General features: G+C 42.9%; 2 protein-coding genes across 3 annotated transcripts; both read left to right on the top strand.

Moving 5' to 3' along the window:
* Nucleotides 1-2719: 2719 nt before the first annotated feature.
* Nucleotides 2720-8754, top strand: LYZ (lysozyme). The gene is made up of 4 exons (XM_069955861.1): nt 2720-2932; nt 4292-4456; nt 5346-5424; nt 8412-8754. The coding sequence occupies exons 1-4, from the start codon at nt 2797-2799 to the stop codon at nt 8482-8484; spliced, it is 453 nt and encodes a 150-aa protein (XP_069811962.1). The 5' UTR covers nt 2720-2796; the 3' UTR covers nt 8485-8754.
* Nucleotides 8755-15753: 6999 nt separating this feature from the next.
* YEATS4 (YEATS domain containing 4) lies at nt 15754-25918 on the top strand. 2 transcript variants are annotated; one of them, XM_069955858.1, is made up of 7 exons: nt 15754-15958; nt 22046-22165; nt 22356-22422; nt 23158-23252; nt 24380-24472; nt 25166-25253; nt 25635-25918. In XM_069955858.1, the coding sequence occupies exons 1-7, from the start codon at nt 15908-15910 to the stop codon at nt 25802-25804; spliced, it is 684 nt and encodes a 227-aa protein (XP_069811959.1). In that variant the 5' UTR covers nt 15754-15907; the 3' UTR covers nt 25805-25918. The 2 variants fall into 2 exon arrangements, with proteins under 2 accessions (XP_069811959.1, XP_069811953.1); XM_069955852.1 differs by lacking the exon at nt 15754-15958 and adding an exon at nt 16053-16181.
* The last annotated feature ends 1964 nt before the right edge of the window (nt 25919-27882 follow it).

Below are 27882 nucleotides of genomic sequence, written 5' to 3'. Positions count from 1 at the left end.
CTTTTGCCTTCCGTTTAAAGCGGCCCTGGTGGGGAGTTCTGGCACAGGCAGCGTCTCTGTACCCTGGGAAGATGAGACGAGCAGCTGCTGGGACAGGTGAGTTCATGTTTTTTTGTTTTTTTTTTATTCGGGGTCCTGCTCAGAGGGGATGGGACAATGCCAGCAGGAGTCGGCGGGTGTGGGGGACTACACTGCAGGCTCTCCCGAACCCCAGCACTGCTTGGGTTAACCCCTGCCTGACTGCGCAGGGCTCCCCAGCTGCAGCTAGTCACCCACTTCTAAGTTATAATCTATACAGACTATGGGGGAGATTAATTAAACATGGTGTAAAGTGAAACTGGCTCAGTTGCCCCTAGCAACAATCAGATTCTACCTTCCATTTCAGGCAGAGTCTGTGAGGAATGAAAAGTGGAATTTGGTTAGTTGCTAGACGCAACTGAGCCAGTTTCACCTTACACCATGTTTGATAAATCTTCCCCTATAATTTAGAAGTGGGTGACTGGCTGCAGCTGGTAAGCCCTGCTGCGATCAGGCAGAGGTTAACATTTTCCAGCATATAAGACGACTTTTGACCCCTGAAAATCTTCTAAGGAAAAGTCAGGGCTCGTCTTATATGCCCAGTTGTCTTATACAGTACCTTAGGAAAATAATTACAAGCTGAGTTTTGTAGAGAAGCTCAAAATTCACTGGAATATAGTCCACTAGGAAGAAGTGAGAGGTTCATGCCAATGTGTGTCTTGACCCGTCACCCTTACTAAAGGCTCTTTTACGGTTCAAGGAAGATAAAGGCTCTTTTACACAGGCCGATTATTGGGTGAATAGGCTTTTGCCACTCCCAGGCCAGGAAAATCCCAGGCAGTTCCATATGCAGCTACCCTTACAAAGGTCCTGTCAACGTTTCTTCTTACACAAAGCCCCAAAGCAGGAAGTAAATTACAGCTGCAGACTGCAGAAGAAATCCATACATCAAGTTTGTTCCCGTCAATGGCTTGTGGATATTTATTCAAATTAACTCAAATTATACTGAAAGCAGTACTGAGTCATGTATGGGGCATGCATTAGAACTTAGTTCCACTTTAATCCAGAAAGTAGAAACTAATATAATAAACTAGATAAGCACTTCAAGGAGAAAATACATAGTGCTTGAAAAGAGTGCCCCTTCTTAACAGTGATTTTCTTTAAAAGAAAACTTTAAAAATGACTTTTGTGTCGGCCCTTTAAGAGTGTATTCAGTATCAGCCCTTTAAGAGTGAATTCATTACCGACTCCTTAACAATAACATCCACAGCAATCTTATAATGGTAACGAAAACTGCTCAGTTACTATGACAATGTTGTGGAAATCTGTATTATATGTCAGTGAGGCAAAATCTTCTACATCTTCTATTGGCTACTAGGGAACATGTGACTGTGTGGATGTTATCAGGCATTGAATGTAAGGAAGAAGAAGAAGCAGCAGCAGCAATATAGTTCTTTTTCAAGCTGATAAGTACTGGAAGGCATGAGATTTTTTAAATAAAGTCATTTACAAATCTGTAAAATGTTTTGACAGCAGTCGATTTTCATATTTTTCCTCTGGAGTACGGCTTTAAGGGTACGCACACACTACAGAATGCCAACAAAAAAACAGTTGCGGATTCCGCAGCTCGCACCCACTCTCGGACTCTGGCGGCTGCACGCATTTCCACCCGTGCCACAGACTCCATTCTAGGCACTGACAGATTCCGCCATCCGTCCAAAAAATGAACCTGTCTCAAGGATTACTTAGATTTTTGGATGGCCGTCATTTGCTAGGTGCAATGACCATTTTGGATAGCCATTATTTCAAAGCAACGGACATTGTTCTGACATAATAGCCGTTATTTAGCCGCAAAATAATGTCCGTCCAAAAAACGGCCATCAGACGGCCAAAAAAAGACGTGTGTTCATGGCCTAAAGGTTCAATATCATCTATTTTTATATCTGTGTATTTACCACCTGTGAAACATCTTATGCGTACTGTAATTTATTTGTAGGTTTCATGAGTATTTCTTTATTAAACTGTTTACTTTCAAGAATTTTATCTCTTTGTTTAGAGATAAGCGAATCTACAGTAGGAATGAAGCCAATCACTTTGTTTCTATCTACATTCTGCCTGTCAGGCTGCAGGCTTTGAAGACTGCTCCACTGTCTGCCACTCCTTTCCGGGTGCTGGGAAAAGATGCATCCAGTCCTGGTAACTTTTAGCTTCCCAGTACAGGATCCATCTTTTCCCAGCACCCGGGGAGAAGCGACAGAGCAAACTTTAAAGCCCGCAGCCTGATGAGTGGAATACAGATAAGAATGAAGCCATTCACTTCATTCCTACTGTAGATTTGCTCATTTCTGCCTTTGTTCTTTTGAATTGTGGATACTTTTTATATCAGCTTCTTTTTGATATATGGCTATTGGCAAATTACATTTGTCACTGTACATCAGGGGCATGATTGTTAAATTTATTAATATGTGTCACTGATAAGCTGCTGGATTACCTGCTGCATCAGGTGTACGATCCATATTAATATTACTAGTATTACACTTTTCTCTCATTTTCTTTCTTTCTTTTTCTTGTTAACAATTTTATACAAATGTGAAAGCTAAATGTGAATAGTAAAAGCATATTTGTGGGTAATTCCCATGTCACTCAGACTAGGGGAACTAGATAAACTAGCTTTCCTGACAGTACCTTGTACATTGTCTACAAAGAAGGAAGTGGCATCGCATTGCCCTTATATAAAGGACATTTTAACTTACTGCCACACAATCTCCTAGTTTAACCATGAAGGTGCTTATCTTTGGAGGACTTCTTGTCATACTTGCAATTGCAAGTGGGAAAACGTTTGAAAGATGTGAACTTGCAAAGCAAATGAAAGTGATGGGACTTGATGGTTTCAAAGGTTATAGTCTACCAAATTGTAAGTATATATACATTCTACCAACTCACTTGTCCTTCACCTTTCAATGCAGGTCAGGTCTCTTTTGTTTAGTCTGCTAAATACATTTTCCTGCAGAAGGGAATTGCGTCACCGCAGCTGCAAGTGGTTATGAAGTATTATTTTTTTATTACTTACAATGAATAATACAGCAATATTGGATACCGGGGCTGGGTCCATTTTATGCCATTCACAATGTGGTAAAACAGACATGTAAACTTTATTCTGTGGGTAAGGTTACAATGATAAACAATTTATAGAGTTTTGTTTTGCTAAAAAATATTGCCTTGCATCTCCATATCCTGGCCCTTACACTGGTTTAAATTTTTCTTTTTGAAAATTTTTATTATGGACTATTTTCAGATATTATTAAAAATATAATTTTTTTTCTATAAATTCTTAGTAAAAATCTGCCCCTTTTCCCCGACTTACACCCTGTTCACCTGATGGGCAGGTAGGGGAGCGCACCTGATTTCTCATTATTTGCACTTGCTAGCAGATGTTATTCATGGCAAAAATCTATACCTGCTCCAGTGCTGGTGTACATTTCTGCACCTGTTGTAGATCTGCCAGGGTGCTTGGGGGCGGGGCTTTATTTAAGACTGGTGTATGAGTATGCCAGTCTTAATAAATTCCACTTCAAATGTTGCACCATTTTGCACTTGTTGCACCTAGGAGATTGTTAATAAGCTTTATTCTAAAAAAATATATATATATCTAAGAAAATGCCAGTCTTATCAAGAAATTGGCTGTGTGGGCATTTCCTCAAGTAAAAAAAACGTAAAGGAAGCCTTGAGCAGCAGGGATCGATTGCTGTTGGGATGGCAACTGCGGGGTGTAGTGGCAGGTTGTGTTTTATTGATTTATTTTTATTTTTAAAGACACCACTCCTTGATATATTGTATGCCTGCAATACCTAATGAAGCCCTAACCCTGATACAATAGTTAAAGAAATAAATTTAACTGGCTTGTGCAGAAAAATACTACAAATATTGTGATTATTAGTAGTAATATTATGTGCCTATGCTATAATTGATATTTGAAGGGAAACTAACATCCGTTTAGAAGGATCAAACCTTTTATGTTTCCACAGCGCATGGGGTGCTGAGGATGAAGGTAAGTTTCTTACCAAACTACCCTCATTAGCATATGGATTACACTACAATGTACACAAAAAACAGCAATGAGGATCAAGGTAAGAAACTTACATTCAACCTCAGTGCCCCGTGCACTATAGAGACATGACATAGCAGGTTAGATGCTTCCAACCTGCTGTTGGTTTTCCATTAAGATAATTATATATGGTTCAAACATTTGTTCTTGAAACTAAAATCACTGCAGGGGTTTGCACTGCATTCTACGAGAGCTCCTTTAACACAGCCAGCATAAACTTCAACCGAGGTGACAACAGTACTGACTATGGCATTCTTCAGATAAACAGTCGATGGTGGTGTAATGATTACAAAACCCCCAGATCTCACAATGCTTGCAACATCAACTGCCAAGGTAAGGAGTTAAAAGTGAGACTACTATTTTTTTTCTTTTAATAATAGGACTAATAACATGATCTTATACAGTACTGTACAATATGGGACGGAAGAAAGTAACAGAGAGCAGAAGACTCTTGTAGAAGTTTTGCCTCTTTTACTTTAAACACAATAAACTACCACCTGTTCCCAGCAGTATATTATGTGCTAAAAGTAAAAGACATACATAACATAGACTCCCCTTGCCTCATCCAGTGTTTGCATGTTCCATCTTTGTTTAATTACCCTGATGAAGCACTGTCTTGGCTCTTCTGATGACATTCTAAATACACCGCAGCCAGTCACTGAAACAGCAGGCCAGAGCGCCGATACTGGGACAGGCAAAGGGAGTACAGTGTAGTGTATTATTTTACAGCCCTAACAAACAACCGTTTGTTTTTGAATTAATTCAGAATATCCCTTTATATGTACAGATAATATAACAAAACTAGCCTAGCTTATAATGTAGAAAAAAAATGAGCTGTACCACATAGTGACAGACACAGCATAAAAAGTATGAGCTGCAAATCCAGCATAAACTGGAGTAAAGAGTTGTGCTGTTTCTGGAGGAAAGTGGCCATGTTTTTGTAAGCCTGTATAAGGCTGGGTTCACAAATTGTGATAGTGTGCCATGTGGCCAGTTACCACAGACCACAGCTATGACAGATAAATAGGATAAATAAAATAACTTCAGTACAAATTGTACGCTCATTAATAATATATGTAATTGAATATATTTTGGCTACTATCAGGCAATATTATGCAAATAAAGATAGATGCAAATTTATATTAGTAAGATTATAAATATTAGAGCATTTACTACAACCATAATGGGACTTGTAAATTCTATTTTTTATAATGTTTAACAGCATTACTGTCTGATGATATAACTGAATCTGTGAAATGCGCAAAGCGTGTTGTAAGTGATCCCAATGGTATGAGTGCATGGTGAGTATACTGCTTAACACTATTTCTTGAAAAAAAGAGTTGTATTTATGTGACATTACACTATATCCTTGTCTACAAAAACATATTTATGTGACATAGACAAGTGTACTGCCGTCAGTATACTTCCATAAAACACTTTATTTTGTTATCTTTACAATTAGGCCAAGGCGATACAACATCTTTCTTTGGACAGCCATAATTTTTTTTAGGCGGTCATAATTTTGAGCCCAAATAACAGACGTTATTTTAAAACAATGGCCGTTACTTGTGGAATAATGGCCGTTATTTGGGTTTAAGATGACGTCCGTCTAAAAACACCTCTGTCAAACATCTAAAAAAAAGATGTGTGGTCATGGCCAAGTGCAGCATATAAACTTATGCAAACATTGTGACGTCACTATATACTACAGCCTACACACAGTATAATGACGTTATCAGAATAGGCTGTAGCCTATGAATACTCATTATTGACATCATCCATACAGATCCGAGCCTATACACACAGTATATACATTATAATACATTGCAGCTTATCAAAACAAGCATGCACTGCTGTAAAACCACAGTTAACACACACATACTTGTGTCATATCATGATTCTCCACACATACTAATGTGACATTATACCCAAAGTTTCCTGCAAGCTGCAGCCACTGCTGAGCAGAATGGCAATAGAGCTGGGCAATATTAGAGCAAAGTTGGACAAACCAAAAACGTAACACAGTAAAGTCAGTACCTTAGTCTATGACATCATAGCACTGTGCCATCCAATACTGGGCAATCTCATTCCTGCTTCTCATAGGCTGCAGGACTGAGGTTCCTGCAGTTGATGAGAATGAATGGCAGACGGGTACTTAGAGCGCCCGCTCTTCCATTTGACTGTGTCTGGAGAAGTAGGCAGATACAATGAGTTTTGCCAGCTGCAGCTCAGAGATCCCGAGCTGAGTGGGCAGCAGTGAGCAGGGCTCCTCTTTAGGTTGTATGGCCTCGCAGCTTAAAGGGAACACTGACTGTAACAGCTTTCAGCGAATAACTACTCATACACACTATTGTTCAGTTGTTGTGTTATCAAAATAAAGAACAGTCTAAGGTTACATTTACACGTCCTGTAAGTTTGTCCGTAATTGCTTAGCCACAATGATGGACAAATGTAGGGCTCATTGTTTTCTATTGGGCTGTTCGAACTGTCCATAGTTTTATGGACATCTGCGCCCCAAAAATTACTGACAAGCCCTAGGGCAGACTGTAATTGCAACAAGGACACAGTACTTTGACATTAGCAAATTTAAAGTGGTTGTCTAAGCAAAGGTTTTGAAGAGGACAGAGTGCCCTAAAAAAAAAAAAATAATAATTCATCTGCCTGATCCCTCACCACTAACATTCTAAAGGAGCCCTGGTACTAGCGCCCATTATTATGTTGACACGCAGGAAATGCCCAATCATTCACTGGTAGGGGTGGGACACTTCTGTGGTCAGAGATTGACTGAGTGATGCTAAGTTTACACGGAGCAATAATTGGCCCGATCGCACGATTAACAATTTCGAAGTAACGTTTTTTTTTTTTATAACGATCAGCGTTTAGACGGTACGATATATTGTACGAAAAAATCGTTTTGCGATCGCGCGCCCGCAGCCCGGCCCAGCCCGGCCCGGCCCCCCCGCCCACAGCATACGTTACCTGCTCCGCGTAGCAGGTCTTCAAATCCCCGGCTCCCCTCTTCAGCGCATTGATTGGCTGAAAAGATGAGCCGGTAATTTCAAACGGCTCCTCTTCAGCCAATCAGTGCTCGTCTTCAGCACTGATTGGCTGAAGGGGAGCCGTTTGAAATTCCAGGCTCCCCTCTTCAGCCAATCAATGCCCGGCTGCACTGATTGGCTGAAGAGGAGCCATTTGAAATTCCTGGCTCCCCTCTTCAGCCAATCAGTGCTGCCTTGCATTGATTGGCTGAAGAGGGGAGCCGGGAATTTCAAACGGCTCCTCTTCAGCAAATCAGTCCTGCCTTGCATTGATTGGCTGAAGAGAGGTGTCGGGAATTTCAAACGGCTCCCCTTCAGCCAATCAGTGCTGAAGAGGAGCACTGATTGGCTGAAGAGGAGCCGTTTAAAATTCCCGGCTCCCCTCTTCAGCCAATCAGTGCACTGAAGAGGGGAGCCGGAGATGTGGAAGACCTGCTACGCGGAGCAGGTAACGTATGGTCGCGGCCGGGGTGGCGGGGGCGATCAGAGCGGCGGCGGCGGGGGTGGCGATCGGATTGGCGGCGACGGCGGCGATCAGAGTGGCGGCGGGGGTAGCGATCGGCGCGGCGGGGGTGGTGATCAGAGCGGCGGCGGCAGCGATCGAGCCGGCGCAGGGGGCTGCGGATGAGCGGGGGGCCGGGCGGCAGGCGGGGCTGTGAGCGGCGGGCGGCCGGACTATCGCGCGACGACTGTTTACACGGAGCGATCAGCGAATTTTTTTGCGAACGACGATTTAAGAACCTGTTAAAAGATCAAAATGAACGATTTCTCGCTCGTCGTTCGATCGTTCGCCGCGTTTACACGTACGATTATCGTTCGAATTCGATTGTTATCGTGCAAATTCGCACGATAATCGTTCCGTGTAAACCCAGCATAACGGTCCATTTACACAGATAGATTATCTGCCAAAGATTTGAAGCCAAAGCCAGAAACAGACTATAAACAGAGAACAGGTGATAAAGGAAAGCCTGAGATTTCTCTTCTTTTCAAATTCATTCCTGGCTTTGGCTTCAAATCTTCGGCATATAATCTGTCAAATAATCTGTGTAAATGGACCCTAAAGTGTTGACAAGTGGTGAGCAATGACAGCAACAAGGAAACAAGTAGTATTCTTTTATTAAGGCACCTGGACCATCTTTAAATGTTTTTCTTTCTCTGATAAACCCTTTAATTATTTAAGATACTGTATACTATGCACCTAATAAAACTGCTGCATGTATTAAAATGATTGAAACTTATTTCTTCTACAGGGTAGCATGGAGAAACCACTGCGAGGGCAAAGACTTGTCTGGGTGGATTAGAGGTTGCCAGCTAAATTTTTAAGAGTTATAGTAGCCTTCATTTTTGCACAGCTTTTGCTCAGTATATTTTATAATCAATGACTAAAGCTTAAAGGGCATGTATCGCCTAGATTTTTTTTTACTGATTAAAGCCTGATACTAAAACATGGTCTTTTTTTTCTATGGGCAACAAATGTATATTTCCCCTGCACAAGACTTAATAAATCTCCCATTGTGTATGTTTAATTTCTATCATGCTAAAATGACATCTAACTGTACATAAAAACAATAAACAATGCTCAACTTACTAAAATACATCTCTAGAGAATGACTATACCGTATGACAACCTTTGTTTCTAAAGAACACATTGATCTTCTATAATAATACAGATACAAATATATCACAAATATATTCTGCTTAGATGATTACCTACTACAGTGCCCTTTTTCTGGTGCACCATTGCCAACAGTCATGCTTATTTTGTTGTTTGTAAAGAGCACATTGAGGGTGCGTTTACACAGAAAGATTTATCTGACAGATTTTGGAAGCCAAAGCCAGGAATGGATTTGAAAAGAGGATAGATCCCAGTCTTTCCTTTATAACCTGATACCTGTTTATAGTCTGCTCCTGGTTTTGGCTTCAAAGATCTGTCAGATAAATTTGTCTGTGTAAACGCACCATGAGTTTTACACATTTTTGTTTTAATTGTCAGCAGAAAAAGACCACCTGTTCCTGCCCTTATTTAATTTCCTTTATAATTATTATCTTAGGACAGATGTATGTTTACCCCAGGCATGTTTAACTTCAGTTACTGCTGGCACCTGGTACCTTTCATATAACCACCTGTGCTTCCAAAAGTACAAAAATGCTTCTATTCTTTGGTGCAGAGAGTCAGCGAGGAGTACCCAAACTCCTGCAGTGCAGCTAGCCAGAACGCTTCTTTGCACCCCTCCCGTCCCTATTAGGGCGGGTTCACACTACGGAATTCTCGCAGACAATGTCCGCGGAATTCCGTCAGCTGTCCGCCCGCACGGGCACGTGCTTTTCCGCCGGCTCCATAGACACCATTCTATGGGCCGGCGTATTCCGCGATCCGCTAAAAGAAGTGACATGACACTTCTTTCAGCGTATAGCGGAATACGCCGGGCCATAGAATGGTGTCTATGGCGCCGGCGAAAAGGCGCCCAGATGTGCGGGCGGACAGCTGACGGAATTCCGCGGACATTGTCCGCGAGAATTCCGTAGTGTGAACCCGCCCTTACTGCTTGATTAACAGCTGGAAATTGAGTCCAAAGCAGGGATAGGGATAGGAGGGGGACTGAGGAGGCGTTACAGTGCTCAATACTTCAGAGGTTAGGGAAAGCCTCTGACTCTTTGCATTCGAATAGAAGCTTTTTTCCTACGTTCTGGAAGCACAGACAGATATAGAAAAGGTACAGTGTGTCTTCTTGATCTAACCGCTATCTAACAGTGTTTGCAGTTTGGAACCCGAACTGCAGCTGACAAATTTCCTTTAGGGTGCCTTCACACGTACCGTATCGCTGCTTATTTCTCGCACAAAACTCGCATCAAACTCACATGAAAGTAGCTGCGTTTTTGTGGTGTTGAACTCGCCTGTGAAAATCATATGAAGATCAAAACTTGCATGTACAAATCGCACCAAACACGCAGTGAGAATACACATACATTGGCTTGATAGCAATCAGTGGATTTATGTGAGAGAAACTCGCAGAGATAAATACACAGCGATATGGTACGTGTGAAGGCACCCTTAAAGGGGTTTTCCAGGCATACAGAAACATGGCCACGTCCTTCAAAAACATCAACACTTCTGTATTCAGGGTGTGTGTGGTATTGCATCTCAGTCCTATTCACTTACATGGAGTTCAGCAGCATGACCAAAGTTTTTTCAGTATAGATCTACCTTGAGGGAAATGTTGTTTGTGACCAACTATATTTACATGATACATAAATCCACTGTTTACAATGCAAATGTGACACTTTCCAGACATTTTTTTCCTATTTCATGTATAATCTTTTTGTTATAAGTTCATATTGTGCCAAAGAAACAACATTGTATGGTTATATGTCATAGAAACATAGATGATTTTCGGGAAAAAAAGACCATTTGGTCCATATAGTCTGCCCTTCCAGAGTGTAAGCACTATGATATTAATAAGATAGAAAAAAAAGAACACTGCTAATTACATCAAATGTAAATGCTCGATGAACAAAAGTAAGGTAAAAAGGGAATACAATATATTCCTCTAAGGGCCTATTACACGAAGCTATAACAGGCCGAATGAGGCCAATCCGGCCGATTATCACTCTATCGTGTAAAAGAGACAATGATCAGACGATGAAACGATCATCGGCTGATCGTTTCTTTAGGTTCAGACCTAAAATCATTGGCTTCCGACCGCGTATCGCTATGTGTAATAATAATGTGTGGCGACGGCCAACGACTGAACTGTTCATACATTACCTCTCCACGCTCCTGGTCTCCTCCTGCCTTCTGCTTGTTTCCCGGAAACCGCGTTCTGCTGTTTCTCTGAGCTGACAGGCCACTCAGCCAATCACTGTCCGGGACCACCATGGCCAGAAATTGGCTGAGCGGCGTACAGCAGAAGTTGCAGCGTGCGGTGCTGGGAAGCAAGCAGAAGACAGGAGTCTGGGAGCATGGAGAAGTAATGTATAACAGTTTAGGGCAAGGGCTGCATGAACATTGCTTACGATGTCCGTGCAGCCCTTGCTAAATGATAATCGAGTCGTGTAATAGGCTCAGTTAGGGTGCGTTTACACAGAAAGATTTATCTGACAGATTTTGGAAGCCAAAGCTAGGAATGGATTTGTAAAGAGGATAGATCCCGGTCTTTCCTTTATGACCTGATTCGTTTATAGTCTGTTCCTGGTTTTGGCTTCAAAGATCTGTCAGATAAATCTGTCTGTGTAAACGCACCATAAAGCGTGCTGATCTAGCAGACTGGCGCTCGTTTACATTATTGATCAGGCCGTCATCAGCCTGTCTAATAGGACCCTAACTATGATATAGAAGGACTAGATGCTGAAAGAAGAAAGAATAAAGATCACAGGGCACAAAAAGAGGGTTATCAGAGGGCTTCAGGTAACCCGCAAGCATATTTATTCAATCAATGGATTAGATCAGAAAATACAGAAGACTCCATAACTTGTTACCATGGCATCAAATTTCTCAGAGCAGTCAAGCGCCTCAGTTACAATCTCCTGCATCCTGCAAATGTCTCAGAATTCTGCAATGGAAGGCCCGACTGAGTTTTCCAATGTCTGGGGATTGCTGAACGAGCTGCATAGAGGAAATTGCATAAGATCCTGTTCTTCAGGTTTGATAAGGACCCTGGGAGCAAAGAAACATAATTTTTGCAATGGCTTTAATTTACTAAAAACTTCACACGTGAGGGTAAATTAAGCATTATGATAGACATGATTGTGGAGAGCATGAAACTGGAGCCTCCAAGTTCTAACCTGCATGTATCCCGCTGCCCCACTACTGACAGACGCTGTGTATGAGGCCTCCTGCTCACCCCCTTGCTGACAGTTACCAACAGCCAATATAGCTTGTACTGTGCTATGACCCGGCATAATGTGCAAGCCTTACTGACTGGTGTTACCAATGTATGTACATTAGAGATGAGCGAACCTCGAGCATGCTCGAGTTGATCCAAACCCGAACTTTCGGCATTTAATTAGCAGTGGCTGCTGAAGTTGGATAAAGCCCTAAGGCTATGTGGAAATCATGGATATAGTCATTGGCTGTATCCATGTTTATCCAAGTTCAGCAGCCCCAGCTAATCAAATGCCAAACGTTCGGGTTCGGATCGACTCGAACCCGAACCTGGTTCGCTCATCTCTAATGTACATCATATCAAGTCATAGCACAGTGCATGTCCAAAAAGGATAGGAGAGAAGTCTTCTTCCACCAGTGAGGTATCAGTGATTTAGCTGCACTAACAAGTTGGAGCAGTAACTTTGTAGACTTCATTCCCATAGTTTTAGGAGAATAGTGAAGAAATCAGGCGATACCTTTTGGAGGCTAACCGAGTATATTTAATTGTAAGCTTTCAGGAGTCTTGCTCCCTTGGTCAGACATGATGTTATTGGTATGATACAATCTCATGAGAAATTTATAATGAGTTTCCCTGCAATTAGTGCATGGTGAAGAAGAGGCAGCCCTGCACCATATTATCTGCCACAGATCCAGGGATATTGTCCTGGACAATATGGCTTCCTATTTGTCCATGTATTTGTGGTGGATTGGCGAGTCTCCCACAGGTGAGTTTAATAGGGAATATATAGCTGGATATGAGGCTCCCAGTGGATGTGCCAGCCCTAGTCAATTGTTCGAAAACTGTAGGCTTGGAGACTGTGGCAGAACCAAAGGCAGACTGTGTATAGTGGTGTATAGAGATGAGCAAACTGGGTTCGGGTTCGAGTCCATCCGAACCCGAACGTTCTGCATTTGATTAGCGGTGGCTGCTGAACTTGGATAAAGCTCTAAGGTTGTCTGGAAAACATGGATACAGCCAATGACTATATCCATGTTTCCCACATAGCCTTAGGGCTTTATCCAACTTCAGCAGCCACCGCTAATCAAATGCCTAACGTTCGGGTTCGGATGGACTCGAGCATGCTCCAGGTTCGCTCATCTCTAGTGGTGTATACTCAAGTATGTCAAGTGCTCTGATCTGGGAAAATAATATTTTTCTCAGTTTGTCAAAGGAGAGTATGCGTCAGTGGGTCAACTTTGTCCGCCAACTGAAAGAGACCCTCGCCAGACCAGGCACAGACCCCCAGGGGATTCATGCTTAAGGCTCTATTCCACGGGCCGACTGTGCCGATCAAATGAGCGCTGTCAGCACTCGTTTGCCCTTTTTTCCCCGTTTGCTGCCATTGCTCTTACACACGGAGGCAGCGAGCGGGTGAGTGCAGGAAGGGCCGCTGGGAGCTGCCCGTGTGATTGCTAGATTGTCCAGGCAGCCCATAGAGGATAGTGGCGGTCTGCTGCTGCCGCTCTTATTCCTCTAAGCGACGGCAGAAGATCGCTGCTATTACAGTCGCTTGTTTTTCAACATGGTTAAAAGACAAACGACAGCAACGATCAGCCAACATGAACAATGTCGGCTGATCGTTGCCTTCTATTCCACGGGACGATTATTGGCCGTAGCGTCCGAATACGGCTGATAATTGTTCCGTGGAATAGGGCCTTTACACCTAAAGAGGGAGTAAGGAGAAAGGAAATCAAAGGGGAATGTGGGGAGTAACGGCCAAACGTCTTTGCACATGTAGACCATATGTGTCTGGTAAATTGAATGGTGCTCAGTATAAAAGAAGAGGGCAGGGTAAGGGGGTTCTGGGGACCAGTCGTAAGAGTTTGGATGTATTGGAGCCAGCCACAATTTCTCAATTACCGTCCATGTTTTGTAGGTGGGATAGGATTCCCAACAGTGGATATGTCATAGTATTTTTGCGGTTGTTATTTGAAAACAATGGCGGTTGTTTTAAAATAACGGCAATTATTTCCCATTAAATGAAGGCCATCCACTAAATCTCCGCAGTGTGATAACATTGCCTTATTGTGTTTTCAATCCACTCCTAGTATTGGTTCCAAAATACTGAGCAAACATACTGTGTGGCAACATAGAGCCAATCTGAATGTGTGAATGGGGACTTATACTGAAACCCTTCATGAATCAATTTTACTAAAAAAAAATTAACCTCTTAAGGACATAGGACGTATGCGTACGTCATATGTCCTCACTTGCACTTCAAAGCGGGGCCGCGCGGCGGCCCCGCTTTGAAGTGCCGCGATCCCGGGTGCCGCGAGTAGCCCGGGACCGCTGCTATTAGCGGGCACGGTCTGATCGCCGTGCCCGCTAATTAGCTAATCGGAGGCAGCTGTCAAAGTTGACAGCTGCCTCCGATTACCGGAGGCAACGTTTCCCTGGGGTCTAGTGGGGGAGATCGCTCCTCCGGGACCTTGTCCCGGAGGAGCGATCTCCGTTACTGATGCCGGCCGGGGACGCGTCCAAGATGGCGCCGTCCTCGGCTCGGCACTCGTTCGTTTTCGGCTGCAGCAGCCGAAAGCAAACGAGTGCCGATCTCATGGATCTCTGCAGCATATCTATGCTGCAGAGATCTCAATGAGAGATCCAAGTGTATATACTAGAAGTCCCCTAGGGGGGCTTCTAGTATATGTGTAAAAAAAAAAAAAAAAAGTGTTGTTAATAGTAAAAAGCCCCCTCCCCTAATAAAAGTCTGAATCACCCCCCTTTTCCCAGGTTTTAAATAAAAGTAAACAAATAAATAAACATGTTTGCTATCGCCGCGTGCGTAATCGCCCGAACTATTAATTAATCACATTCCTGATCTCGTACGGTAAACGGCGTCAGCGCAAAAAAAATCCCAAAGTGCAAAATTGCGCATTTTTGGTCGCATCAAATCCAGAAAAAATGTAATATAAAGCGATCAAAAAGTCGTATATGCGCAATCAAGGTACCGATAGAAAGATCACATCATGGCGCAAAAAATGACACCTCGCACATCCCCATAGACCAAAGGATAAAAGCGCTATAAGCCTGGGAATGGAGCGATTTTAAGGAACGTATATTGGTTAACAACGGTTTGAATTTTTTACAGGCCATCAGATACAATATAAGTTATACATGTTATATATCGTTTTAATCGTAACGACTTGAGGAACATGCATAACAAGTCAGTTTTACCCCAGGGCGAATGGCGTAAAAACACATTTCCCCCAAATAAAAGAAATGCGTTTTTTTTTTCAATTTCACCACACTTTGAATTTTTTTCTGGTTTCGTAGTGTACTTTATGCAAAAATTCAGCCTGTAATTGCAAAGTACAATTAGTGACGCAAAAAATAAGGGGTCATGTGGGTTTCTAGGTGGAAAAATGCAAGTGCTATGACCTTTTAAACACAAGGAGGAAAAACCGAAAACGTAAAAACGAAAATGGGCCATGTCCTTAAAGGGTTAAAATTGCACTGGATAGGAAAGTGCTGTAGTTTTCCATGGTAACCAGATGCCACCCCCTTCTTTGTAAGATGAGAGCAACTATTCCCCCAGTCTCCCACCATTGTGTCCGCACAGAGATGGAACGCTCCGGCGTATTGTCTCTCATCTAGCTCGTACGTCCCTCCGTCGCCCCTCCCCCTTCTTCCGTCACGAGGCGCGCTAGTTGTAGTGGCTGGCTGGCTGGACTGTACCATTCTCACAATAAAATAGGAGGGTTTAGAGTGCCGCAGAAGGTTTGTATCAGCGCTCAGCTCACGGCTCCCTGCGCTGAAATTGCCGCAGCTCTTTGTACGGTGCGCGCTATCTTGTAGGCGCTGTCCGGTTGTCTCCTGTGGTGAGTGGCGCTGGCTCGTCCGTGAGCTGCTCCTGCCCCTCCCCGGCCGCCTCCTGCTTCAATATGTTCAAGAGGATGGCTGAATTCGGCCCGGACTCCGGAGGGAGAGTTAAGGTGAGGGGACCCTGACTCTCCTATGTAGCCGGCTCTGGAAGGGCCCTGGACTCCCCACACGGCTGTGCCAGGGGCTTGTGTGCCTACCCGTGGGCTCTATGTGGTTGCCATGGGGACTTGGGCTCAGTTTAAACCACTTTCTTATCAGCGAGGAGCCAGGCAGGGGTCATGTGTGCAGCCTCCATGTCCTGGTGTGAACAATGGAGGCCCCAGTCAGTGTGTGGTATACAAGCTATTATCTATATACTACTGCATAGTGGGGACATGGGGGAGGTAGCAGTATAAGCCGCCTGCCCTATTACATTTACCCTGACAGCCCAAGGAGAGTGACAGCTGACTACTGCTCCCATGACCGCTGAATACTGACTACTACTACTCCCATGATGGGTGACTACTGACTACTACTACTCCCATGACGGGTGACTACTGACTACTACTACTCCCATGACGGGTGACTACTGACTACTACTACTACTCCCATGACGGGTGACTACTGACTACTACTACTTCCATGACGGGTGACTACTGACTACTACTACTCCCATGACGGGTGACTACTGACTACTACTACTCCCATGACGGGTGACTACTGACTACTACTACTCCCATGATGGGTGACTACTGACTACTACTACTCCCATGACGGGTGACTACTACTACTCCCATGACGGGTGACTACTGACTACTACTACTCCCATGACGGGTGACTACTGACTACTCCCATGACGGGTGACTACTGACTACTACTACTACTCCCATGACGGGTGACTACTGACTACTACTACTACTCCCATGACGGGTGACTAATGACTACTACTACTACTCCCATGACGGGTGACTAATGACTACTAGTGATGTCACGATACCAGAATTTTGATTTTGATACCGATACCAACTTTTTTATTTCGATACTCAATACCAATTCGATACTTAAAGAGAACCTATCATCTAAATTTCACTGTCCCTAATATTAAAGTATATCTTTCCCTAAGTCTATCTATGAAGATACAGACTGCCTTTGCAGTCTGTATCTTATGCCTTACCTACTCTTTCGTATCTGTGTAAGCAAGGCCGGGCGCCGCCATCTTGATGACGTCATTTGCGTTCCACCGTTGGAACGCAAGTTGCGTCATCAAGATGGCGGCGCCTGGCCTTGCTTGCACAGAAACAGAGGATTAGGTAAAGTAGAAGATACAGACTGTAAAGGCAGTCTGTATCTTCATGAAGTCTATTTATGAAGATACAGACTGCCTTTGCAGTCTGTATCTTATGCCTTACCTACTACTTCGTGCCGGTGCAGCAGGGCCGGCGCCGCCATCTTGATTACGTCTTTGCGTTCCACCGCTGGAACGCAAGTTACGTCATCAAGATGGCGGCGCCGGCCTTGCTGCACAGAACAGAGTAAGTAAAGTAGAAGATACAGACTGTAAAGGCAGTCTGTATCTTCATGAAGTCTATTTATGAAGATACAGACTGTCTTTACAGTCTGTATCTTCTACTTTACCTAATCCTCCGTTCTGTGCAGCAAGGCCGGCGCCGCCATCTTGATGACGTAACTTGCGTTCCAGCGGTGGAACGCAAAGACGTAATCAAGATGGCGGCGCCGGCCCTGCTGCACCGGCACAGAGTAGTAGGTAAGGCATAAGATACAGACTGCAAAGGCAGTCTGTATCTTCATAAATAGACTTCATGAAGATACAGACTGCCTTTACAGTCTTATACTTTACCTAATCCGCTTGTTTGGTGTAGCTAGGCCGGGGGGGGGGGGGGGGGGGGGGGGCGCCATCTTGAAGACGTGACTTGCGTTCCAGCGGTGGAACGCAAGTGACGTTATCAAGATGGCTGCCGCTCTGCATGACGGGAGTTTCCTGTCTCGCGCCGGCTCTTTTGAAAAGAGCCGGCGCGAGGCAGGAAAGTAAAACAGAAATATTTTAAAAACGCAGCTTTAAAATTAATTAATTATATTTACAAATATTGTTAAAATTAAGATTTACATCTAATTAGGGAATAAAAAAAAATTCTTTTTTGCCCGTGATTGGTTCTCTTTAATAAAGAATTAAAAAACAAGAAAAACACAACTCTAGAAATATAATGCTGAGATGTGATTTCACTAAAAATCAGCAAATTTGAACTTGGCCTTTTTTGCAATTACACTGTTTACTACGCAATATCAGGAATGCAATCATTTTATAGTTGAGGCAATAACACTTCAGCTATCAGGGTAAGCTGGGGGCAGTAGTTTTGCACTGTTTCAGCTGTTGGGGTATGCTGGGGGGCAGTAGTTTTGCAATGTTTCAGCTGTTGGGGTATGCTGGGGGGCAGTAGTTTTGCAATGTTTCAGCTGTTGGGGTATGCTGGGGGGCAGTAGTTTTGCAATGTTTCAGCTGTTGGGGTATGCTGGGGGGCAGTAGTTTTGCAATGTTTCAGCTGTTGGGGTATGCTGGGGGGCAGTAGTTTTGCAATGTTTTTAAATAACATTAAGGACAATTCTCTTTTGAAATCCTTTCATTTTACAAAAAAATCCTAGAAGGCAAGGAGAGGTGCCAGTGCCTGTATATACTGTGGCAGTGCAGGTATACACAGCATCAGGGTCAGAACAGTGTACATGAAGTAGATTGCCACAGTGTATACAGACTCTGACAGGGAGAGAGATAGATAGATAGATACATAGAAGGCTGCATTGTGGCAACTTGTCATGGAGAGAGTCAGTATCCCACCTGCGGTGGGCTCCGGGGGCCGGGCTTGCGGGACGTACCAGAAACATTAATTTGCCAGGTCCCTAGCCCGTTTTTCTTCAAGAGTGCCCCAAACCCACCACTATGCAAGGAGGGAGACGAGCTCCATAGCAGCCCTGTGGGCAGCACTCCCATGTAGTGTTCCCCCCCCCCCCCCGGCCACAACCATCTGCAAGTCTACAGTGCCGCACCTGTCAGCCTCGAAGTGAGCACAGGAGTCAAAAAGGCAGCCCTGCTCATGCACCACCACAGCCCTCAGCGTCACCGGCTCGTTAGGACTCGGACGTGCGGTGGCTCATCCCCCGCAGCACAGCGCTTCTAAACTGAGCACTCGGGATCAACTAGCTGCATTGCGCGACCCGCCGCTGCACCTGTGGCGGCATATGGACATTCCCTGCTTAAATGACTGCTGCCCACAGGATCATTTCTGGAGGGGTTATATGCCGCTGTCAGTGTGACAGCGGCATGTACACAGTAAAATAGCCGGCACAAGCTATCGCTAAGTGCCGGCTATTTGAATTTGGCGCCGTCGGGAGCGGAGGGTGGGCGGGCGGGCAACTGAGGTGACTCTAGGGGGCAGGGGGCCACACAGAGAACATGGCCGGCACTCAGCTAGCTGCTGGCCATGTTCTCTGCACTATACTTTATGTTAAACTGCCTAATACAGCAGCTTAATATAAAGTATCGAATACCAGGAAATCCTGGTACCGAACCGTTTTTATGCCCGGAATATCGATAGTAGTATCGATATTTCGGTGCATTGTGCATCCCTACTGACTACTACTCCATAACTGGTGACTACTGACTACTACTACTCCCATGACTGGTGAATACTGACTACTACTACTCCCATGACTGGTGAATACTGACTACTCCTCCTCCCATGACGGGTGACTACTGACTACTCCTCCTCCCATGACTACTGACTACTACTACTCCCATGACGGCTGACTACTGACTACTACTACTACTCCCATGACGGGTGACTACTGACTGCTACTACTACTCCCATGGTGCACAGTGTATGGGTAATCACTTCTGTAGTCACAGAACAGGAGACCATTCAGATGATAGAAAAAGGGATGCTCACGCCTGATAATACTGTATTCTGGCCTCCTGTACATGGTAGATACTGCAGTCACAGTATACAGTTACCTAATCCACACATTGCCTGCGGATGTCCATATACATACATTACAGAATTTAGTTAAAAGCTGATTACTATAGACTGCTAATGCACATCTTCTAAATATTAGTGTGGTGCAGGAAGATCTTATATCAGTAGGAATCCTTACTGACTGATTGTATGGCTGTATATAAAGCCGGGCCGCACTGTTCTATCCTGGGCTTCCACCATTACATTCTTTCTTCTGTCACATGCGGAGATCACTGCTGGGAGGGAGCTGGAAGCAGCTGATCATTTTCTAGCCAGAAAAATAGGAAATGTGTAGCAAACTGACCCAATATTAGTACAGTATAACATTCATGCAGGTTGGAAAGAGTGACACAGGCTTTGGTGTTCACCCTCAATGTTATACCCCTGAACCCCAGAAAAATGGCCTTTTTGTTTTTGTGGCAAATCCAAGAGTGGATCCAAAAAGGAAAAGTCTGATACTTCTGTCTTTTGTATCTATTCCTGTGTTAAGTTGCTCTTCTCACATATGCAGTTTTTTGAGCCACTAAACTAATTTGACCTACCCACCCAATCTATGAATGAAGCCCTGACACTTCTGTGTATAAACACAGAGTACCATATGAACTACAGTTAGTGAGGTAGCCGTTAACATTACTTAAACAAGGTCGCATATACAATACAAGTCAATGAATACTGAGTGTGGCAGCATATCAGAGGGGTTCGTCCCCCAACCGTGTTCAAATCTTTGCAGACAAATGAAAATAAAATTTGAAAGAAGGTCCAGCACATAGCAACACATGGAAAGACACCGAGGGATGGATATCACATTCCCCTAGGGATTCAGGGGGGCAAGAAAAAGGAGAGAAGTTAAGTGAGAGGGGAGGGAGAGAAGGCAAGCATAGAAGGATCAGGTAGTCTTAAGCAATATTACCGTGAATGTAAGTAATGGTTAACAACACAGGCACATTGCCAATTAGTAGCAGAAAATAGTACACCACAATGTACAGTGTGTATGTGCAATGGTAGAAAGTAAATGCTGATGTGTAGACTCAGGAATATGACACTTTCAGATGAATGGGCTAGCTAAAAATCCCCCCCCCCCATCTTCCATATTAACCCCCATCCTTGTCTCAGCTGGATGTGCTAATTTATTTCAAGGCAACAAAATGTGGCATGACCAAGGGCTCTCTTTAGAAATTGGATGGATAGTACTGCCACTGCAGTTTTTGAGCCATAAATGGATTCAGAAATGAGCTGTTTGAAGTGCCTTGACAAGGAGGGATTAATATAAATATTCCTCAGGGCGCCCCCTGCCCGGCACGGAGTGTCAGAGTGCCAAACCAGGCTCAGCCAAGTGGATGTGGCTTGCAGAAGGCGCGTGTCATAATAATCTTTTAATTATCGCTACTGGAGCTACATGTATTGTACATGATGTTGAGTTAGGACGGTATCAGTATTTTCACAGTATATCGCCCAGCCCTACCATTTTGACATAAAAAGTGTTTGCCTGCAGCACCTCTTTAATTATGTGGTCAGGTGCAAGAATGTTTTGTTTGTGCGCCATTTAAATACATTCATTGTTATCGGCTGCACATTTTTCAGTCTAAACAAGCGATGTGCGGCCAATATCAATGATTTTACCATCAGCACAAAAGATCAAATCAGCCGGCAAGCAAGCAAACATTGACTGATCTCCATTCCCTTTTTACAGGACAATTATTGGTCCCTAGGAATTCTTGTTAGCTTAGGTTCACACTGCGTTTTCAGCATCCGTTTAACGCATCCGTTTTTTTTACAAAAAACGCATGAAAAACTGATTGCAAAAAACTGATTCATTTGTGTGAATCCGTTTTTCCATTGACTTCCATTATAAAAAAAGGATCCGGTTTTTTTGACGGACCAAAAAACGTTGCTGACCCTATTTTTCTGGACGTTAAAAAAAACGGATCCATTAAACGGATGCTGAAAACGCAGTGTGAACCTAGCCTTTCCGATAATCAGCCCATGCAAAAGGGCTACGTGGGCTAATCGATACACTTATGGCTTTTGCTCAAAAATTTAAACTTTTTAATGTTCATGCATGCCAAAAAAATTACAACTTGTTTTATGGCTTGTAGGTAAAATAAAACAGGTACATGAAAATGAGCTGCGTTGGGAATGAATATATATATGTATAATTTTTACCCTCTGTGTTCACAACGTGTTCTGTCTGTTTAGGGAGTTACAATTGTGAAGCCTATCGTCTATGGAAATGTTGCGCGTTACTTTGGTAAGAAGAGAGAAGAAGATGGGCATACACACCAGTGGACTGTTTATGTCAAACCTTATCGTAATGAGGTACCAGTAACAATATTTATGCTTTATTTATATATGTTTTTACGTTATTTACGTTTTTATATATGTATGATGACAAATACAATAAATCGAAATAGCAAAAGGTTGCATTTTATTCTCCAGTGCACTCCATCCATTTGGCTCAAATATGATTTGTACAAAGATTTGATATGTAACATTTACTTGCTTTTAGGACATGTCTGCATATGTGAAGAAAATTCAATTTAAATTGCATGAAAGCTATGGAAATCCTTTAAGAGGTATGTTCTTAAATCATAAACATCAGAGGTTCCCAGTGTTCTTTAGGCTTCAAATACAGTAGATGGTGTTGAGCCACAATGAATTTTAGAGTACATTCACACAAACATTGACATCTGCAGGAGATCCTGTAAGAAAATGATTTAACACTACATCAAATCTGATACAGATCCTTAAAGTAAATCTGTCATTAGGTTTATAATGTCCTATCTGGGGGCATCGTAAACTAGTGACAGACACTGATTGCTGTTACAGCAGCCATTCACCTAGTATCTGACTCCCACTGGCTGCTGCTGAACAGCTCTCTGCCTGTACACACAGCTGCCAATTGGCTGGTGGGTGGAGGGAGCAGATCATCATGAATATTGAGGACTACTTTCCTGCTCTTTGTCCTGGATATCAATAATATCAGGAATGGCTGCATAGAAAGATGTAAGTAGTAAGTCATTCAGTTTAGCATCTCACCAGGTTGTTGCCCTGAGAGAGGCCCTTTTAGTTTTATATGGTTTTGACCTTGTACACATTCTAGTAGTAATAATTCTTTTATTTATTCAGTTCCAACTGATTCTGCGACAGTTCACATAGGTTTGTCAGTTTTGGTTCTCCTGTCCCCATTAGGGCTCACAATCTAATGTAACGTGTGTGTGGGGCAAACATTTAGCTAAGATGTACCGACTTGTGTACTGCAAAATAGGGACAAAATTAAAAAAGAATTTTTTTTTTTTGTTTTATTGTAGTTGTTACTAAGCCACCTTATGAAATTACTGAGACTGGATGGGGTGAATTTGAGATAATAATAAAAATATTTTTCATTGATCCAAATGAAAGACCTGTAAGTATTTTTTTTCAGTTACCTAGAGTACTAATGCTGGATGACTACTGTATTATATAGTTGTTTCATAGACTGTCAGACTAAACTGTTTTAATAGTGTGAGAAGTAGGAGCTCATTACACAGTAGTATATAGGAATACCTTAATTCTGTGCGTCTGTGCATTGGTAACAACCAATACATTTTGTTCCATTAAAGGGTTACTGCGGCGCTAAGAAATTATTCACAAAATAACACACATTACAAAGTTATACAACTTTGTAATGTATGTGAATTTCCCCCTTGCCCGTGGACCCGGAAGTGTAGTGCATTATACATACCTGATACGTGTCGACCCGAGGCACACGTCATCAGCTGCTCAGCTGCGATTGGCTGAGCACAGTTATGACGTGGCAGAGGGGGGCCCGCAGGAGCGGGTCAGCCGGTTTCCCGAAGATTACATCACTGTCAGAAGACAGCGGATGGGGGTCGACACGTATCAGGTATGTATAATGCACTACACTTCCGGGTCCACGAACGGGGTCGGGGAACACGGGGAAGGGTGCCATTCACATACATAACATAATTACAAAGTTGTAAAACTTTGTAATGTGTGTTATGTTGTGACTAATTTCTTAGCACTGCACTACCCCTTTAAGGCAACCCTTGCATATAGGCCATATGGATGTAAAAATCCCTTGCTCAGGACCCTTTAAAGTTTTCAATGACAGACGTCAGCATGATCATCAGCTGACTCCTGCCATGTATGGAGCCGACTCAGCTCCCGAGCCTGCTCCATACCCCCCTTGTGTAAATAATGTAGTGAGAGACAATGGCTTTATTGCAAAGCAGCATCTCTCCTAAGAGTAATGGTATCTTACTGTCCTGCATCCATGTAGAATTGCTTAGCTTGCATTATGTAAGTGCTTGAAGATTATGTTTTGCATACCCCAAAAGGAGTTATACACATTGATCAACCTCTCTTCCTAGCTGATTAGAGGGTTTTCCTGCTGGTAACACTAATGACTAGCTGTTTTTGGTGGTAAGAATGTAGAATAACCCTTGATATTTAAGGGGTACTCTGGCCAGAAAAAAATCCCTTTTAAATGAACAGTTCAGCACACACAATCACAACTCTTTTTGTGTTTAGGTTACATTGTATCATTTGCTGAAGTTATTTCAGTCAGACACAAATGCCATGCTGGGGAAGAAGACTGTTGTTTCAGAATTTTATGATGAAATGGTAAGTAACTTTTTGTACAAGATTGATAATCACCTAGTTTATTCTGTTGTAATTTTGTGGTCCCTGTGATGCACTTGGTGTATGCGGCCTGTACATTTGTAATTATTCATAGTATGCTACAACAGAGCTCTTAGAAGCATTGCTTTAAGGGAAGAATAGTTACACACAGTGTTGTAGGGCAGCATAAATTGAAACAATGGGGTCCATGTTCTGATGTACAACCTCCTGCACATGGCTCCTCTGTGTGCATTGAAGACGAGCCCAAAATGTAACTGCAATTATGGGTCCCTTTCTTATGCTGTGTGGTTAACTGAATGACAAACTCTGCTAGAAGACTTAAATTGGTTGTCCCAAGATTACATGTTATCCTCTATCCATTGCTGGGACCCTTCATAATCGCTGGGTCTGGCAGCTTCCATACAAAATGGGTCTTTTATAGGGGTTGTCTGGGGAGTAAAATACAGCTAATGCCTTCTGCTCCTGTATACCTTCTGAGACTTGAGGGAACAGGTTTACATCCCTATGTTGTACTACTGGACATCGCTTGTGGGTGTGCATTTGCCTGTGCAATGATCAGGATATACATACACCTCCTCAGGTATACTTCTCTGACGCACTACAGTGCGTGTTAACCCTTGACTTTTTTTTTTTTTTTTTTTGTGTAAGAATTATTTTTTCCCCTCATTACTGCAGATTTTCCAAGACCCTACAGCAATGATGCAACAGCTTCTAACTACTTCCCGCCAATTAACCCTTGGAGCATATAAACATGAAACAGAATGTAAGTTTAACATCAACAAAAAGAATTGCATAATTGTTACCCTAAAAAGAAATCATTAGAAGGCTATGTGCACACTACGGATTCAGAGCGGAGAACGTCAAGCAGATGCTGCCATGTGCCCCAGTTTGAAGTTCCGCCCCTTCCTATAGGCTCCATTCTATGCTCGGGCAGATTCCACAATCCTCCCAAAAATGTACTTGTTAATTTCTTGGGGCGGACAGCTGAATCTGTCCGAGCATAGAATGGAGCCAATGGGCATAATTTTAAGTGAGGGTGAGCTGCAGGATCTGCTTGAAGTTCTCCACTCGGAATCCGTAGTGTGCACATACCCTTAACGTAAATTAGGTGATATCTGAAATGAGTTAACTTTTGCTCTTTTAGTCACAGAACTAGAATCTAAAACCAGGGAAAAATTAGAAGCTGCCAAGAAGAAAACAAGTTTTGAGATCTCTGAATTGAAGGAGAGATTAAAAGCCAGCCGGGAGACTATTAACTGTTTAAAAAACGAGATTAAGAAACTTGAAGAAGACGATCAATCTAAAGACATATAGATGAACTGATTGTGGCGTGTAGACGCTCTATACTTGTGTACAGTTTTTGATGGTGTGTGTTGTTTGTTTTTGTTTTTTTTCTAACAGCTCATTGTAAATAAATTTTTAAATATATTTTTCGGCATGATCTATGTTCTAAACTTAAAATTGCCTGGTGTGACCATGTTTTCATATTGTGTATTCTGGATTTATCTCAGCTCCTTGATGCCAACAATTCCCACTTGCATGACCCCACTCATGTAAATGTAGTTGCACTTTGGGCCACAAGTGGCCATGACCCAGAACTTACAGAGCATCTATCTAGTTTGGCTCTGCTTTATTGATTCTTTGTTGGAAAATGAAAAGGAAGTTTTATAGAGTGGCTTGTGAACGCATTAACTCTCTCAGTGAACAGCAGTGTTTACGGCTATGTTCCCACACAGTATTTTTGATACGTAGTTTACAACCAAAACCAGGAGTGAATTGAAAAACAGAGACTATGTTCACACCCTGTTGAAACTGACAAGTGTCAAGACACTTGGCATTGATGTGTGCCTAGCCCCTCCCCCACTTGCTAAATCCAGTGAGTAAAGGGGTTAAGTGGTGATGCTGTTCAGTGCACTCAGCCAAGCAAGTGGGGAAGGGGCCACACTAAGTAGTGATGTGTAGACATCTCTGAATAGTGTTGGCACCTGCCATCACTTGCTGGGCTAAGTGCACTGATCAGCAAGAAAGGGGTTAAGTTACTTAATCCCTTACTTGCTTGTTCAGCGTAGGGGGTGTTATTATACTTACCATCTTCTCAGCTCTTCTTTCTTCACCAGACCTGGCACACTGGGTTTCGTGTGTGCCAGGTTGGCTGCTGTATAATGTCATTGGTGATTTTCTAGCCCAACACACATACCATCATAATGGCTAGTTACGGTTGGCCATATATATAACATATAGGGCATTCAATTACATTTTCTGATACATATCCAATATTTACACATGGGTAATTTTGTATGCTTACCATCAAGGCAACCTCCAGGATCTTAACATAATTAAAAATACATTCAAATAATTGTTAGGATTTTGACCTATATGATCACAAGACCCATGGGCTTGCACCTATTCATCTTAACCTTGATTATTTATACCTCCTCACAACCACCTTACTACCACATAGGTATGATCTTTGCAGTGGTTATACTACAGTCCGCAGCACTCATATCTAGATTAGGTATATATAGTGGGTAGCATACCTAATGAATGAGAAAAACAACACATAGCACCTTATTCTATGTAACCCAAAACAAGCGATTTAAAAAAAACAATGCAATGGGTTTTATTAAGCAATAAAGTCTCATTCTGTACTCAAAAAGCTGCTTTGCAGCATCCCCCCACTTCAGAAGCAGCAACTTTTTTGTGTCGATTATGGTCTATGGAGGGGGGAGAAGCCAAGAGTGAGCATGGAGAGGAGAAAAGGCAGCCCTGTGCACAGCACAACATCCAGCAATTACCTCACCAAGTCTCCACACCAGCACAGAGCTTTCTGACCAGTGAATCCAGCGTTTTATATGCCCACAGACTTGGACCTTGATGCCAACATAAGTGTGGGACACTGTAATACTAATTGTTTAAATGTAATTTTTTTTTTTTGTTATAGATAGTTGTCATCACAAACCAGCATACCCAGATAACCCACCACCTCTCTCTCTCCCCCCCCCCAGCAGCAAGATGGGGGTCTTACCTTTGGGGGGTGCCTTATTTTAAGCTATCCTGTAAATCCTCCACTATGTCTTATTTGCTAGGAAACAGGGTAATTTATGTGCATTTGTATTATTGTATATTGCATTAACCTGTTCAGTGTACTATTGACATGAAGGTTTTTTCACAAGCACTTTATTACATATATTTATGCAGATGAAGGTGCTAATTGGCATACATACATATTGGGCTTTAAAGGAGAACTCCGGATAAGAAAAACTTTTTTTCTATTAAGTTATACAGATGTGTCTATATAATGTATTACCATATCTGTGCGGTTCTGCCACACTGGTAGTTGATAGAAATCCAGAAAGTGAAGAAAAAATGGCCCCTGTGCAAATCCACATTGT

Source organism: Dendropsophus ebraccatus, chromosome 1 (genome assembly GCF_027789765.1).
Source record: "Dendropsophus ebraccatus isolate aDenEbr1 chromosome 1, aDenEbr1.pat, whole genome shotgun sequence".
Lineage (NCBI taxonomy): Eukaryota > Metazoa > Chordata > Amphibia > Anura > Hylidae > Dendropsophus > Dendropsophus ebraccatus.
This window is presented reverse-complemented; position numbering and strand designations above follow the sequence as displayed.